Here is a 17355-nt window from a genome sequence, read left to right as displayed (position 1 = left end):
TTGATATATATACATTTGGGGCACGTCGGAGCGGTGGGCTGAAAAGGCAGGTTTTATAAATGTAAAAAAATTAAAAAAGCGCCGCAGGCTTTTCAGAATAGAAGACGTGCCTTTCTAGTGAGAAGTTACATTACACACTTCCCACACAAAGTTTGCCTCCCCACCGTGCCTTGTGGATTTGGTTTGAAGCCAGGATGTTGGCTATTATTACAGAATGCAGTTTTGAGGCATCTAATCATAGCCTGCATTTTTATTAAGGCTTGATCAGGGCCTGTATTTTAAAATGAGCTTAAAGATTTTCAAATGTTCATGCCAGGCAGAAGACCAGCTGCCTAAGAACCTTGGCAAGATGTTTATTCTCCTGGACAAGGGGGCCCCCTGATTTATAGCAGAAAACAATTCTCAAAGTCAAAGGGAATTACAGGCTGACAGCCAAGGTTACACTGACCCTACATATTACAGAAGATATAAGAAGACTGAGAAAACATAATTAAGAGTTGATAAATAGTAAAATAAAACCATGTGCCTCCCATTAAACTTGAGCCATATTTTCCTAAGGTTGAAAGGTCAAGAGCAGTGAAAAAGGCAACTGGCTTGGCTGGAGAAGAGAGGTTTTCTTTCTATCTTATTTTGAGGCTGGAAACTGTTCCTTCCTTTTTTACTTTGAAAAGGTTTATTCTTCTAAAAAGCTATCTATGTTATGTATTAAATATATTGGCTTAAATGTAATTATGCAAAGGAATTAGAAGCTAAGAAATGTTAAATCCTTATGCTAGATTCTTATTTCATATAGTTGGAAGAGATCACAGGGGCCATCAGCCATCAGCCCAGCCCCCCTGCCAAGCAGGAAACATCATTAGAGCACACATATGGTTATCTGTTTAAAAGACCTTCAAGAGAAGGAGATCTTTCAATGATGATGTGAACTCAAGATCCTTGACATCTGTTTAAGATAAAAATTTAAGATTAAACCATTTGTTTTGGAGGGCAATAGGGCGAGGTGAGCTGGTAATTAAGGTTCCTTGTTGAGACACATGTAAGATATATTACTACTTATTTGTCATTTATAGATAGAAGAATATATATCTTTTTGTTTCCCATAAAAGGACAAGAGGAAATGGGTGTATCTTTTGTGATTGGTTCTAGCAAACAGCCAATAGGAATTTCAACCAGGCTGATTGGACAGAGGCAGCCACAGGAGGAGCAAGGGGGCTGGATTAAGGAAATGTAAGTGCTGGCCAGAATGGCAGGAGGCCAGGCCAGAGCTTGGTAACCATATACCACTGTGCCTCATATTTATTTGTCTGACAAATAAATTATTATTTTAATTTCTCTATTGCTGCGTTGAATATTTCATTCCAGCTAAGCGTTAACCACAAGCAGGGTGCTACAGTTTGAGGGATTCAGTTGGGATGGTTGAATCCTGCAGACCAGGTGGGTGAAAACTGTGTTCTGTAAAATCTTGGGGTTCCCTTGGCAACGTTGTACAGTAGTACCTTGGTTCCTGAACTCAATCCATTCTGGAAGTCCAAGGCACAGCTTCTGATTGGCTGATGGGCCCCGGAAACAATGACAACAACTGAAACGGACATTCGGCTTCTAAAAAACGTTTGCAAACCGGAGCACTTACTTCCGGGTTTGCGGCATTCAGGAGCCAATTTGTTTGGAAGCCAAGCCGTTTGAGAACCAAGGTACCACTATATAGGAATGTGGGGGAGGCAATGATTGCAGAGTTCCCCAGGGAGAAATTCAGTAATGGCGAACAAGCTTTCCTGAAAAGATTTTCCCTTGCAAGGAAGGGCAGCGTTGAGGTTCATCCATTGATGAAACACTCTGTCACAAGAGACTAGGGCCCTGCGGGACTTGGCATCTTTCCGCAGGGCCTGCAAGACAGAGTTCTTCCACCAGGCCTTTGGCCAGGGCACAGCCTGACTCCTTCCTTCGGCAATCTTCGCGGAGCTCTGGCCCAATGGTTGCCATTGGTTTGATTTGAATTAATTTTATAATGAATGGTTTTAGAGTGTTGTGTTGTGTTGCACTGTTGCACTGTTTTATTGTTGTTAGCCGCCCTGAGCCCGGCTTTGGCCGGGGAGGGTGGGATATAAATAAAAATTCAGGTGCAAAGTGAGACCTAGTAAATGTCCTGCAGGAAAGTGAGTGTGTTCTGTAGAATGCTTCCCAGAATCCTCTGCCATTCGCAAGGTTCTCTGGGAAGTTGACCCAGAGAATCTTGGGAGATGCGTTTTTCTTGGGTTACTGACTGTTTTGTTACACCTTGGACGTTCTCATCATGAAAGGCTATACCTATCAACTGAGATTCAAAATGGATAATCCTTTCAAGTCATGGGAAGACGGTGTGCGCACACCAGCACATCAGTGCATTTTTTCCTGCTTTTGCCATTTCCTCCGAAGCCACAGAAACTGAGTCCATCCTTGTTGGACTTCTCGGAGCAAACCATCTCTTGTGTTTGACTGCTTTGTTTCTTTTTTTGGAGAGAGCTGGATAATACCTTCGCATTCAGAGGCCTCAGAGCTGTACTCTTCGTGATTCGACAGCAAGCGGTTGAATTTGGGCCTGCGCTCGGAACCGGCTTGCGTTCCTTTCTCGGAAACTCCCGAACGGAAGCTCTGCGAGCGCGAAACGGAGATCTCAAACTGCTTGATCACCTCATCATCGCTGTCCGAGGAGGTGGTCAGGTCTTCGTCTTCCCCGAAGCTATTCACTGGGAGAAAAGAGCACACACACAAACACATACAAAGAGGAATTTTGACAGCTCGTGGAGAAGGATGCAGAGAAAGTGACAGTTTCCAGATAAGAAAGACACTTAGAGCATCAGTCACTGAGTGTCTAAAAAAATGTAGTATAAACACTGACAACTGGGAAACACTGGCCTGCGAGCGCTCCAGTTGGAGAGCAGCCTTTACCAAAGGCGTCATGGGCTTTGAAGACACTCGAACTCAGGACGCAAGGGAGAAACATGCTAGGAGGAAGGCACGCTTGGCAAATCCACACCGTGATCAGCTCCCACCCGGAAACCAATGTCCCCACTGTGGAAGGACGTGTGGATCCAGAATTGGCCTCCACAGTCACTTACGGACTCAGTGTTAAAACCGTGTTTATGGAAGACAATTTTACTCGGCTACGAGTGATCGCAAAAGAAGAAGAAGGTAAGTTGAGACCTGCTGGGTGAGTCCAGCATCCTGTTCTCACAGGGGCCAACTAGATGCCTGTGGGAAACCAGCAAGCACAAGAGCCCTCTCTTCCAGTGACTTGCTACCTTGAACTGCAGAGGCAGAGCACAACCATCGTGGCTAGCAGCCATCAATAGCTTCTCCTCTAAGTGACTTCCCTTAACTTTCTATGTCCCTTCCTATTGGCGGAATCAACTAGAAATATTTCACTCCTGCTTCCCCATTATACCCCAATCAATTTTTCCTTTCCTTTCCAATGAACAGGATGGGTGTCAGTGGAGAGAAGTTGTAGTGGTGGTTAGCATTCACTTGCGTCCATTTAAAATAATCGTCAAAGTGGCGATTATATACCGGGTAAAGGTAAAGGGACCCCTGACCATTAGGTCCAGTCGTGGCCGACTCTGGGGTTGTGGTGCTCATCTCGCTTTATTGGCCGAGGGAGCCGGCGTACAGCTTCCGGGTCATGTGGCCAGCATGACTAAGCCGCTTCTGGCAAACCAGAGCAGTGCACGGAAACGCCGTTTACCTTCCCGCCAGAGCGGTACCTATTTATCTACTTGCACTTTGACGTGCTTTCGAACTGCTAGGTTGGCAGGAGCAGGGACCGAGCAATGGGAGCTCACCTCGCCGCGGGGATTCGAACCGCTGACCTTCTGATCGGTAATTCCTAGGCAGTGTGGTTTAACCCACAGTGCCACCCGCGTCCCATATACCGGGTATAGGGCAGTATATAAATTCAATGAAGCAGAAGCAGAAGCAGAAGAGTGGTACCTCAGTTTTCCAACATCTTGGAAGTCAAACGCTTTGGTTTTTTAGTGCTTTTCAGAAGCTGAACGTGCCACGCGGCTTCCATATTGAGTTTTCCGAAAGTAAATGCTTCGGTTTTTGAACATTTTGGAAGTCGAACGGTCTTTGGGAATGGATTAAGTTCGAAAACCAAGGCAGCACTGTATTTTCAGGATTATTGATGCACATATAAATATGACACGTTTCTGCCAGCGAGCATCAAATCCAGAGAGCCTCTGCTGCTGAGCAAGTGTCTAATCCTCTTTTATTCTGTCAAGCACCAAGGAACATGCAGAGGATCTAGGAAGGCGCCTTCTATTAAGTCAGACCATTGGATGAAACTACTTCAGTACTGTCTGCACTGACTGGCAGCAGCTCTCCAGGGTTTCAGCCATGGAGCCTCTCCCAGCCCTGCCTCAAGATGCCTTTAGGCCACAGCTTGGGTCCCCAACTCCCAATAGCTAGCAGGAACAGTGGTCAGGGATGATGGGAGCTGGAGTCCAGCAACAACCGGGAACACTAGTTTGAGAAACACTGGGGGATTAAAACCTGGGGGTTTCTGAATGCAAAGCAGATGCTCTTCCACCAAGGAGGAAAACAAAGCAAAAGAGTTTGCAGCAATGCCCTCATCTGGGCAAAAAGATCAGATTTGGAGTTGAAATGATACAGCCATGCAGACCAGCAAATCAAACCCTGTTTCAGTCTTGCCCCTCCCACCCCCAACGTTTTATGCTAGCTATCTGCAGCTATTGGCTGCACAGTTCAGGCAATTTTCCAAGTTGTCACCTTAATATTATGTTAATTAAACTGCAAAAAAAGGTGCTCTAAGGATCAGAAACAGGAGGTTCCTTGATAGGATCTGGGAAGATCCACTAACCAGCACTGAATAACATCTGGCATTTATTAAAAACATACAAGCTCCATCCCACCCCAAGCCGAGCTCTAACCTGGAAAGGCATAAATACACTTGAGCTAAACACAGCGAGAGTGTATCCAATTCCATTGATGGGAATTGTAATCCAAATATTTGACCACGCCGTATGATTCTACTTGCTCCTTCCTGGGTGACTTCGGGTGTCCTTTATAGCAGACCTCCCCATCTGGCATCATCCAAATGTTTCGTACACCATCTCCCATCAACCCCAGTGTCAGGGACTGGCTGGCTGATGAGAAGTGCTGCCAGCCAGGGAACCCCCTAGGAAAGCCTTAGAGGAGGAAGACTCAGAGTCCGGGGAGTGGTGGTGGGACACTGAGGGCAGGTCAGAGGGAGAAGAAGGGGAGGAATGGTTGGATGCTGAAGAGGCAACAGGCTTTAGCGAGCAAGAGGAGCCAAGTGCAGAAAGCAGTTCAGACTCAGCAGATGAAGCAGAGGAGGAGGAGGAAGACAGATGCTGCAGAAACATGCCAGGAGCTTGCTGCTGCTGCTGTACTAAGCTCCTCTCCACCCTTGTCTCCAAGGACACAGAACAAAGAGCACCGATTTGCCCCGTCCAACATAGTTTGAGGCTGCTTGGAAGGAGTCTTAGAGGGAAGTAGAAGGTGAAGACATTCAGTCCTGGCAACTGTTTCATAGGGGCCAGTCTTGTTTCTAGGCACTGTTGCCTTGCATACCTTTTCCTAGAATAAAGAGTTAACTTTTCTGTTTGTCTCTGCATCCGGAGTGCCAACCTGCATGTGAACCAGCCCTGACACCCAGCTAGCATGACCAACGATCAGGGATTGTGGGAACTGTAGACCATGGGCCTCAGGGTGGCACCAGGTTGGCAGAGGCTGGTATATCCTAGTATACCAATGTTTTTGTGCTGGATGGTGTAAGTAAGAGAAACAGACCCTCAAGTGCAGAAACAACTCTGTTCCCCATCGCAGGCGTTGGTCGTGCCGAAAAACTGCTGCAACCAGCCTCGGCTGGTGCCAGAACTGTGTTCCTTTATTCCCAAGGGTAAGCAACACAAAATAGTAACACACCCGACAGCTGGTGTGTTCATATGCTCATGCTCTCCCTTTCTAGCACGCACACACACACACACACACCAGCTGTCCCTCGCACCCACCGCTCCACAATTTCCCAAAGGAAAGCATCCTCCTGTTCTGTTTCCCCCTGGCGCAGATGGCTGGGAAATTTGAGATGCGGCACAGCGCCTCTTTTTTTAATTCCAATTAGCAGGGGTGATGGCATCGGAACATCTGTTCTTTTATAACCAAGGATCTGCGCTGGGCTCGGTCTCCGGCAAGGTTGTTTTCCCCAAGGCCAGAGCTCACCCTGGAAGTACCTCGGAGGCGCCGTTTAAGGACGACACGGGGAGGACAAAGTTTCTGGGCTCAGATGCAAGGTAGGGAAGCTGGGAGAGCCAACGGCAACGTAAAACAAAGGGCACCGTACTGATCCCATCAGCAGGGAAATACACATGAATTTGGAAGAGTCCAAGCTGCAAGCAGCATCAACGGCATACCCTCCAGCATTCCACGGGGTCACAGAATTGCAGAGTTGGAAGGGACCCCCAAGGGTCATCTAGTCCAACCCCCTGCAATGCAAGAATCTCAGCTAAAGCATCCACGACAGATGGCCATCCAACCTCTGCTTAAACACCTCCAAGGAAGGAGATGCACATCTTTCGGAGCCATACTCCCACGCAGGTCAGCTTGTGTGGCACCAGAAGCCAGGATGGATGGCTCCTGTAATTCTGGGATGTCCTGGGAAAACTGGAGTGGTTGTGGAGAGGGTATGCAATGGGGGTCTCTTTCAGTCTCACTTTCCTACACATCCAGTTAATGTATTTATTTACTTTTTAATGAAGGCTTGAGCCTATCCATAGCAGGGAGGTAATAGCGTTTTGGCAGTTCACATTTCTCAGAGGTAAACACATTTTACAGAAGGTGGTCGTCAAGACCATATAACACCGGTCCTGAAAGACCTACATTGGCTCCTAGGATGTTTCTGAGCACAATTCAAAGTGTTGGTGCTGACCTTTAAAGCCCTAAACAGCCTCAGCCCAGTATACCTGAAGGAGCGTCTCCACGCTCATCGTTCAGCCCTGATACTGAAGTCCAGCTCTGAGGGCCTTCTGGCGGTTCTCTCACTGCGAGAAGTGAGGTTACAGGGAAACAGGGAAAGGGCCTTCTCGGTGGTGGCACCTGCCCTGTGGTACGCCCTGCCACCAGATGTCAAGGAAATAATCAACTGTCTGACTTTTAGAAAACATCTGAAGGTTTTTAATATTCTGTTGGGAGCCACCCAGAGTGGCTGGGGAAACCCTGCCAGATGGGTGGGGTATAAATAATAAATTATTATTATTATTAGTGGTAGTAGTAATAGTTCTTCGTCACACAGATAAACTATGGAATGCACTCTGCAAGAGGCAGCGATGGCTCCCAACTTGAATGGTTTTAAAGGAGGATTAGGCAAGTTATTGGGGGATTAGGCTACCAGTGGCAACCACCCACGATGGCTATGCTCTCCCTCCATTGTCAATGGCAAGCTCTGGAAACCAGTTTCTGGGAAATACAATCAGGAAAAGCACAGTTGAAAGAAAGTGCCTCGTTTAAGGCGGCACAGTTAGTTGCCAGCTGAGTTGGGAATTCAAGTTTGGGCTCCACTGAGCCATGCTGGCTATCAAAGGAAAATCCCTCCATTTCCCAGGCCTTGTTTTGTCGCAATGTGAATGTTTCAAAGACAACGAAGTTCAGGGAAGGGGTGTCAGATGCTAACCCAGGAACAGCCCACGAAATCTTGCAGAACTCCAACTCCCATCAGTCCCAGCCATCATGACCAATGGTATGGGAGCGATGGGAATTGGGGTTGAACAACATCTGGCAGGTGCCACATTGGCAGCCCTGGATTAATCTAAAGCTGTGATTCCCAAACTTGGGTCTCCAGGTATTTTCAGACTACAATTCCCATCACCCCTGCTAGGGATGATGGGAGTTGTAGTCCAAAAGCAGAACCCCCCCCCAATTTTGAAAAAACTACTGATCTAGAGGAACACCAAATACCTGATTCAGCAAGGTTCTTTTCTGAAAGTCTCTTTCTACACACACACAGACACACGTTCTTCCATAAAGGTAAAAGTAAAGGGACCCTTGACCATTAGGTCCAGACGTGACCGACTCTGGGGTTGTGGCGCTCATCTGCTTTACTGGCCAAGGGAGCCGGCGTACAGCTTCCGGGTCATGTGGACAGCATGACTAAGCAGCTTCTGGCAAACCAGAGCAGCGCATGGAAACACCGTTTACCTTCCTGCCGGAGCGGTACCTATTTATCTACTTGCATTTTGATGTGCTTTCGAACTGCTAGGTTGGCAGGAGCAGGGACCGAGCAACGGGAGCTCACCCCGTCGCGGGGATTCAAACCGCCGACCTTCTGATCGGCAAGTCCTAGGCTCTGTGGCTTAACCCACAGCGCCACCCGCATCCCTACATTCTTCCATAGATATGAAGAAAAACAGCACTTGGAAAAAGATGAAATACTTTTGTGCTGGATCTCTCTCTCTTCCTCCCACACAGCAGATACATCACGGTAGCCTGGAAACCTACAGCGCTTTCGACCGCTTGCACATTGCTCAGGTTCCAGAACAAAGATTCACAAGCAAGTGGATTCAGGGGCGGAAGGAACAGGTCTTAGCCGTGACACAGCCTTGCAGAGCCAGTTTGCAACGCAAGGCGATTAAGGCTCCTCCACAAGGCTTTGTTCCTTGCAATGTCTGAAAAATGAAGGGTTCAGCCACCCGTTGGTTTGTCCCATACCTAGAATGCGTGGGTGTGAGAGGTTCTGCCTTTGCCTTGCCACTTTTCTCCAGAAAACCTGCTCTTTGGCGCTACATAGGGACAAGAATCATTCCGGTGAAAACCAGAAACTCCAACATTTCTCCGATGAAAATAGGGATGTCCTACTCAAGGATAATACAGTCGCATCTTGGTTGACGAACACCTTGCGGCTGAAACGTTTTGGCTCCCGAACGCCGCAAACCTGGAACTGATTGTTCCAGTTTCCAAACGTTCTTTTGGAAGCCAAACGTCCGGTGGGGCTTCCAATTGGCTGCAGGAACTTCCTCCAGCCAATCAGAAGCCATGCCTTGGTTTCTGAACATTTTGGAAGTCAAACGGACTTCCAGAATGGATTCTGTTCGACTTCTGAGGTACCACTGTAATAATAATTTTATTATTTATACCCTGCCAATCTGACTGAGTTGCCCCAGCCACTCTGGGTAGCATCCAACACACACACACACACACACACACACACACACAAACAGGGCTGCCTTCAGATGTCTTCTAAAGGTTGCGTAGTTACTTATCTCCTTAGCTTGTGGGTTGCATAACTCCATACCCTCCAAGCTTTCTCCAATGAAAATAGGGATGTCCTGGGGAAAAGCGGGACGTTCCGAGATCAAATCAGAAACTTTCCCTGGAAAATAGGGACACTGGCAAGTCCTGCGACTGTTGTAAAGTCCGGGCCTACCTTACATGGCTGTTGTAAAGATTACACACTCTATACTAAACACGAAGAAAGGAATCCATCTGCCATTCATTTCCAGGTTCTTTGGAAATACTTGGCAAGCTTCTCTGGAGAAGTCGTGCTGCGGCTGCATTCACTGAGCAAAGCCTAAGTTCCATCTTTGAACTGTCTGGCACCCATCCTACTGGTCTCCAATATGCTCATCTCGTGTTTCGCTTTATTCTGTATAAACTACCCATGTGAGACAGTCAAGTGGTCCAACCTAGTCTCCTGCTTGGTGAAAATTGGTTCTTCTGCCAATTCTCAGCTATTGTCACATTTGTGATCTCACTATCCCCAAAAAGGCTACTCAGACGCTGGATTAATTAAGGTTATGACTCAAATCAGAGCCAAGTGTCAGAATGAGACATTTCATTGCGTACAATATTCGCGCTTCAGATTTCTGTTTGGTAAACAACGTATCTCAGGGAAATCGGCACATGTTGGCAGCCAAACAGAGAGAGGAAGGGGACTGAGTTTTACAAATATAGACTGTCCAGAACCTCAGATGTATCTGAGACATTGGCTCATGCCGTATAAATGTGTGCTGACAAACCCAGAGCCAAAATGAACCATTAACTGCCAAAGAAAACCCCTGGATTACAATTCGAGAGGCATCTCTTGTGGGCTGAATAAGAACTAAGGTGTGTTGCTGTTTTTATCAGCACACTTTGTGTCTCCATTGGCTTACCAATGGCTGGGTGTCTGTGTTATCGACACCTGTAGCAGACCAACACAGCTACCTCTCTGGAAACTGTAACATGCGAGGCTGCCTAATACGGAGGCAACTCACTGCTCCATCTAGATCACCACCCACCCTGCCACGCAGGAATCCCTGGCAGACAACTGCAGTGCCTGAAGATGGGCAGGCCATGCATCCACAGCAAGGATCAGAGGAGGAATGGCTGCTTGGAGGAGCACAGAGAGAAGAAAAGCTGCGGTGCATCTGCAGCAGTATAACTGGACATCCCTTTTAGAAACCATGCTCAGCAGCAAATATATTTAGGTTGTTTGGTGCATTTATGGTCAGGGTAGCCAGCAGGGTTCCCCCCAGATAATGTGGATGACAACTTCCATTCCTGACCATGGCCAATGGTACGGGATAATAAGAACACAGAAAAAGAGCTTGCAGGATCAGGCCAGTGGACCATCTTCTCCCTATCTCCTGCCTTCATGGGGTGAGGCAACCAGAACTGTACAGTGGTACCTTGGGTTACAGATGCTTCAGGTTACAAACTCTACTGACCCAGAAAGAATACCTCGGGTTAAGAACTTTGCTTCAGGATGAGGCAGCGGCACAGTGGCAGCAGGAGGCCCCATTAGCTAAAGTGGTACCTCAGGTTAAGAACAGTTTCAGCTTAAGAACGGACCTCCAGAACAAATTAGGTTCTTAACCCACGGTACCACTGTACACGGTATTCCAAGCATAGTTGTATCTTTTAACCGAGATGCAGTAAAAAACCAACGTTTTTCAGCAGAACCTAAACAAAGTCATTGGCTAGCCCTGATTTCAGTCTTGACAGTTGCAAAGGAAGACTTCACTTTCTGCCGTTTTAACTCTGCCAGATTCTCTCTCTCTCTATCTCTCTCTCTCTCTCTTTCTCTCTCATATGTATCGAGGCCCTTTATGTTCCAAACAACAGGAACACAGTGTCAGGCTGAGAGGCCGGAAGCCTTCCGTTTTCATAAACACGAGAGTTAAAAGTACAGAACGCTGGGGGTGGAAGCGTCGATGCTAATCTAAACCATTCAAGGTGAACTGCGTCTCGTTCGCCTCTCCTGTATTCCAACGATTATCTCTTCGCTTGCAAATGCCAAATGTTGTCAGCTGTCAACAGAACACTTCTCTTTGTTCGCAGTCTGCAAGTAAACATTTACCTCGCAGCATGCAGGAAGAAAGATCTGCCAGAAAGGACATACTCTCTGGGCAGAACGGCACAACCCAGAGGTGCCTTGATAACTCTCTTCCTCACAACACCCAGCTCATCCTTCTCCACTTTGCTGCACTCAAAATGGTTTGGGAAAAGACCATAAGGAAGGCCGTGATAGAACTTATCCAACACCTATCAAGACATAGAATCATAGCGCTGGAAGGGGCCAATCTCAACTAGATCATACATGACAGGTGGCCATCCAACCTCTGCTTAAAACCCTCCAAGGAAGGAGATTCCACCACCTTCTAAGGGAGACCATTCCACTGTCAAACAGCTCTTACCATCAGAAAGTTATTCCTGATGTTTAGTTGGAATCTCCTTTCGTATCTCCTTTCATTATCTTCTTCTTTATCAGGCTGAACATCCCCAACTCCTTCAACTGTTCCTCATAAGGAACGCTTGGTTTCCAGACCCTTGATCATCGTGGTTGCCCTCCTCTGCACACCTTCCAGCTTGTCCATATCCTTATTAAATTGTGGCAACCACAACTGGACACAGGACTCCAGGTGTGGTCTGAACAAGGCAGAATATAGAGTGGCACTATAAAAAGCAGAGACATCACCTTGCCAACAAAGGTCCATATACCAGTAGTTAAAGCTATGGTTTTCCCAGTAGTGATGTATGGAAGTGAGAGCTGGACCATCAAGAAGGCTGATCACCGAAGAATTGATGCTTTTGAATTATGGTGTTGGAAAAGACTCTTGAGAGTCCCATGGACTGCAAGAAGATCAAACCTATCCATTCTGAAGGAAATCAGCCCTGAGTGCTCACTGGAAGGACAGATCCTGAAGCTGAGGCTCCAAGACTTTGGCCACCTCATGAGAAGAGAAGACTCCCTGGAAAAGACCGTGTTGTTGGGAAAGATGGAGGGCACAAGGAGAAGGGGACAACAGAGGACGAGATGGTTAGACAGTGTTCTCGAAGCTACCAGCATGAGTTTGACCAAACTGCGGGAGGCAGTGGAAGACAGGAGGGCCTGGCGTGCTCTGGTCCATGGGGTCACGAAGAGTCGGACACGACTGAACGACTAAACAACAACAATGACATCCCTTGATCTGGGCACTAGACCTCTGTAGATGCAGCCTAGAATAGCATTAGCTTTCTTTGCTGCTGCATCACACAGAAGCCCACCAGAAGCCTGCTAGAAGGACCTGGGTGCAGCTGCACTTTCTCCCCATTTCTGATTCCAGCAAACAGTACTCAGAGGCAAACGGCCCCCAAATAGTGGAGGCAGAGAATAGCTATTGTGGCTAGCAGCCATTGAGAGCTTCACCTTCCATGAATTTGTCTAATCCTCTTCTAAAGGCATCCAAGCTGCTGGTCATCACCATATATTATGGGAGCAAATTCCAGAGCCTAACTAAGCCTGTGGGTGAAAAGGTGCTTTCTTCTGCCTGTCCTGAATCTTCCAACATTCAGCTTGATTGGATGATATCAGGTTCTAGGATGGGGGGGGGGGGAGTTTCTCTCGATCGACTTTCCCTGTACCATGTGCAATTTTATACACCCCATTTTGATCTCACAGGGCAAAGGCGTCTTGGAGTCTTGGTTGACCACAAACTTGACATGAGCTAACAGTGTGACGCGGCAGCTAAAAAAGCCAATGCAATTCTGGGCTGCATCAATAGAAGTATAGCATCTAGATCAAGGGAAGTAATAGTGCCACTGTATTCTGCTCTGGTCAGACCTCACCTGGAGTACTGTGTCCAGTTCTGGGCACCACAGTTCAAGAAGGACACTGACAAACTGGAACGGGTCCAGAGGAGGGCAACCAAAATGGTCAAAGGCCTGGAAACGATGCCTTATGAGGAACGGCTAAGGGAGCTGGGCATGTTTAGCCTGGAGAAGAGGAGGTTAAGGGGTGATATGATAGCCATGTTCAAATATATAAAAGGATGTCACATAGAGGAGGGAGAAAGGTTGTTTTCTGCTGCTCCAGAGAAGCGGACACGGAGCAATGGTTCCAAACTACAAGAAAGAAGATTCCACCTAAACATTAGGAAGAACTTCCTGACAGCAAGAGCTGTTCGACAGTGGAATTTGCTGCCAAGGAGTGTGGTGGAGTCTCCTTCTTTGGAGGTCTTTAAGCAGAGGCTTGACAACCATATGTCAGGAGTGCTCTGATGGTGTTTCCTGCTTGGCAGGGGGTTGGACTCGATGGCCCTTGTGGTCTCTTCCAACTCTATGATTCTATGATTCTATGAAAGGCAAAAGCACTTCCAAACAAGCCCTGAAGTTCTTGTGTCCATGAGCTGCTATTTCTGCATCACAGGGGGTTGGACAAGCTATCCATTGGAGGGCCCTTCCAAATCTACAATTCTATGATACAATTATTACACATCTTCACTCCATGACCCCATGATTAGATCTACAGAATATATTTAAAGCACACCCAACACACAATTTAAAGCACCCCCCAAAAAAAGAATCCTGGGAATTATAGCTCTGTGAAGGGGGAAACTACAGTTCCCGGTATTCTTTGGGTTAGAGCACTACACTTTAAAAGTACTTTGGATGTGCTTTAAATGCATGTCTTCAACCGCTACGATTCCCACCCCCGCCACCTCTAGAATCTTCTTCTTAAGACACTACTTTTCCTGTTGCTTTTACACAGGGGAAGGAAAAACCCCCACCAAGGTAACATATGCACACACAGTAGAGTCTATGTTGGGATAAGAACATAAGGGTTTTTTGCTCTTCCATCATCAGCAACTGCTAAATGAAGAGTGTCTATTTTCTTCCGGTACTTTACTATTAGCAAAAGGGTCCTTCTGTCATCCGCCCGAAGCGCTTCTATGGCAACAAAAAGCATTCAAGTGTCGCTCTTGTTTTGTGCCAATTTATCCTTAAAAGCTTCTATTATATTTTGGGGAGCGGGGAGGAAGATGGTGCATTAAGAATACATACAGCCAAGAAAGCAACATTTAAAGATTTTTTTAAAAAAATATGCGGCGGCACAAAAGAACCCCAGAATTTCACTGAGCTGAAAAGGCAGTGAGGCAATTTTTCCAAATTGTTTAGGTGGGGAAAACACACACAGAGAGAGAGACAGACAGAGAGAGAGAGATACACACACACATTGATTCTCTCTTCTTTCACAGAATGTCAGGCCGCCCGCCCATCTGCTCACTTTGTTTTATTTCTAAAATCAAAACAAGATACAACTCCTCGCCACCCCCTCCGCCGCCATGATTGCTTCCACTCAGAAATGGAATTGTCAGTGCATGGCCAGCACTATTCTCCCTGAAGACCTTGCGTCAATGAATTGTAAGGAGGACCAAGAGAAGGAAGGGCAGCTTAAGAAAGAAAGAAAAAAAGAGTTTGGATTTGATATCCCGCTTTATCACTACCCTAAGGAGTCTCAAAGCGGCTAACATTCTCCTTTCCCTTTCTCCCCCACAACAAACACTCTGTGAGGTGAGTGGGGCTGAGAGACTTCAGAGAAATGTGACTAGCCCAAGGTCACCCAGCAGCTGCATGTGGAGGAACGGGGAAGCGAACCCGGTTCACCAGATTACAAGTCCACTGCTCTTAACCACTAAACCACACTGGCCCTTAACTTAACGGTTCCTGGAGCAGGACTAGGGATGGAGGGACACACTGAAGTCAGGCCCAGCCCAGAACTCTGAAGGGATGGGACTAAATGTTAATGGTTAAGGCAGGGTTCCCCCAAACTTGGGTCTCTGGCTGTTTTGGGGCTACATCTCCCAGCATGACTGAGCACTGGTCCTGCTAGCTAGGGACAATGGGAGCTGTAGTCCAAAAACAGACGGAGATTTTGGGAAACCGTGGTTTATACGTGCAGAGAAGAAGCAGTGGGAAAGCTGTCTGGCACCAAACACAGAGGAAACAGGCAGAGAAAACAAGGGAGAAAGGATCCTGTGTGCTGCAGAGATGTCAATAATGTTTCAGAGAGGCACTGCGAAGGGACAGACGTCCGAATTGCCTGGAAAGAATCTGTATTCAGTCTCAGAATCCGTGTGCAGAAATTGGCTTTCTGTGGAACGTCAAGACTTGCTTTCTCCTTCGCCAGCCAACACTTGTTTCCCTTTGTCCATGTTGTATCTCCAACTGGCATGGGGAAGATATTTAGTTCATGCCTCCAGCAGAAAAGCAAATACGTCTTGAGAGGCGGCGTGAAAACCTTAGGAGGATTTCGTAGGGCAAACGTGGAGAAGTGTGTGGTTTTCCCACGTGGCGTTTTTGCAGCAAAGAGGCGTCCTGAGAATCTTGGTGCCATGAAACAAAGTCTGATCTCTAAACTGGCATGTACAGAGCAAGCATTGCTTGTGGACTCACTCATGAAGGCATCAAAATTATTGTGGTATTTCCAAAACAGATTGGAGGGAGGGGGATTTGCAGTGGCAGTTAGGAACTTAATCAGAGCTTGCGTCCGGAAGTTTTTATAACTACCATACAGAATCAGAAATCTCCCATGGCTGGAGATGTCTCTGAATTCAGCTCACATGTAAGGGCCATAAAGGTTTCTTAGTGCAACCAGCTGCCGATTCACTACCTAGTCTGCTTTAAGGCATTAATTCACAAACCCCAAACAACTTCACACCTTCAGGACTGCCTGATTCCTTATGCTCCAATCCTATTCACAGAGATGTTCTGGGGTACTTTTGAAGGTCCCCAATGCCCCTGAGGCTCAGTTGGCCTTTACCAAGTCAAGTGGTGACCTGTGGAACTCCTTGCCACTAGAGGTACAGAAGGAGTCACCCTCCCTGCCTTCTTTTTGTGATCTTCAGGAAACTCTGTTGTTCGGAATGTGAATATTTAAACCAACCCATATTTATGGGTGGTTTTGTTGCTGTAATTGTGACATGTTTTTAAAGTTATACCCTGATTTGTTTATGAAAGTGTGTTTTATAAATATCTAAATAAACAACAAATAAATAAATCCAGTCTCAAGAAACCAGGAAATCTTCATAAATGATCATAAACAATAATTTCAACACAAGGGGCAGTTCTGATTAGCTTTTATTTTTTCCCTCTCTGACAGGCATGCACCCACCGCTAACCAATACAAGGGCTCATGGTGGAAATTTCTCAAAGGCTAAGACATGTGCTGATATAGAGATGCCAGCAGGCATATCTTAAGCCGTCCAACTTTCTGCCAATATATTCTAATATAGCTTTGTCATGTCAATTAACATTACGCATAAAGATGCACTTATAACTTATATGCATTCTAAAGATATGTACTTCATAGTAAATTAGATTTCTTCTTCTCATAACAAATGTTTCACCTCTGATCAGAAGGCATGGAATTAGATACTGGTTCATAATCAAACTAAATTGAGAGTGGGGGCCCCGAATATATATTTGTGCAATGGCTTGTCACAGGGTTGCCATATTTCAAAAAGTGAAAATCCAGACACAAAAAGCTGTTGAGCTTAAATTACGTTCTGTCCAGATGCTGCTAATGTCCAGGAAATACCTGCTGTGTCCAGAAATTTCCTGCCGTAGGGCAACCCTAGCTTGTAATAATGCATGACTGCCACTGCTTTTAGAACCAGCATTCTGGATCAACTGACTTCATTGGCTTCAGTGATGCAGAAGGCATCTCTTCCCCAATGCAGTCAGATGCAGGATTAGCACAGGATAAAGTTGGAATCCCTAGGAACCCTAATCTGCCGTAAGGTAAAGGTAAAGGGACCCCTGACCATTAGGTCCAGTCGTGACCGACTCTGGGGTTGCGGCGCTCATCTCGCTTTATTGGCCCAGGGAGCTGGCGTACAGCTTCCGGGTCATGTGGCCAGCATGACTAAGCCGCTTCTGGCAAACCAGAGCAGCACACAGAAATGCTGTTTACCTTCCTGCCAGAGCGGTACCTATTTATCTACTTGCACTCTGACGTGCTTTCGAACTGCTAGGTTGGTAGGAGCTGGGACCGAGCAACGGGAGCTCACCCTGTCGCGGGGATTCGAACCACTGACCTTCTGATCG

At 46.8% G+C, this 17355-nt stretch overlaps 1 protein-coding gene across 5 annotated transcripts in view; it reads right to left on the bottom strand.

Moving 5' to 3' along the window:
- SYT16 (synaptotagmin 16) overlaps positions 1 to 17355 on the bottom strand; it is a 119828-nt gene that overhangs the window by 38700 nt on the left and 63773 nt on the right. The window contains exon 4 of one of the 5 annotated variants that reach the window (XM_079996194.1): positions 2511 to 2723. The exons of the other annotated variants lie outside the window; for them this stretch is intronic. Coding sequence (XP_079852320.1) covers positions 2511 to 2723 — 213 coding nt within the window. The remainder of the gene's footprint in view (positions 1 to 2510; positions 2724 to 17355) is intronic. 5 annotated transcript variants of the gene reach the window in all.

Source organism: Podarcis cretensis, assembly GCF_951804945.1.
Source record: "Podarcis cretensis genome assembly, chromosome: 1".
Lineage (NCBI taxonomy): Eukaryota > Metazoa > Chordata > Lepidosauria > Squamata > Lacertidae > Podarcis > Podarcis cretensis.
This window is presented reverse-complemented; position numbering and strand designations above follow the sequence as displayed.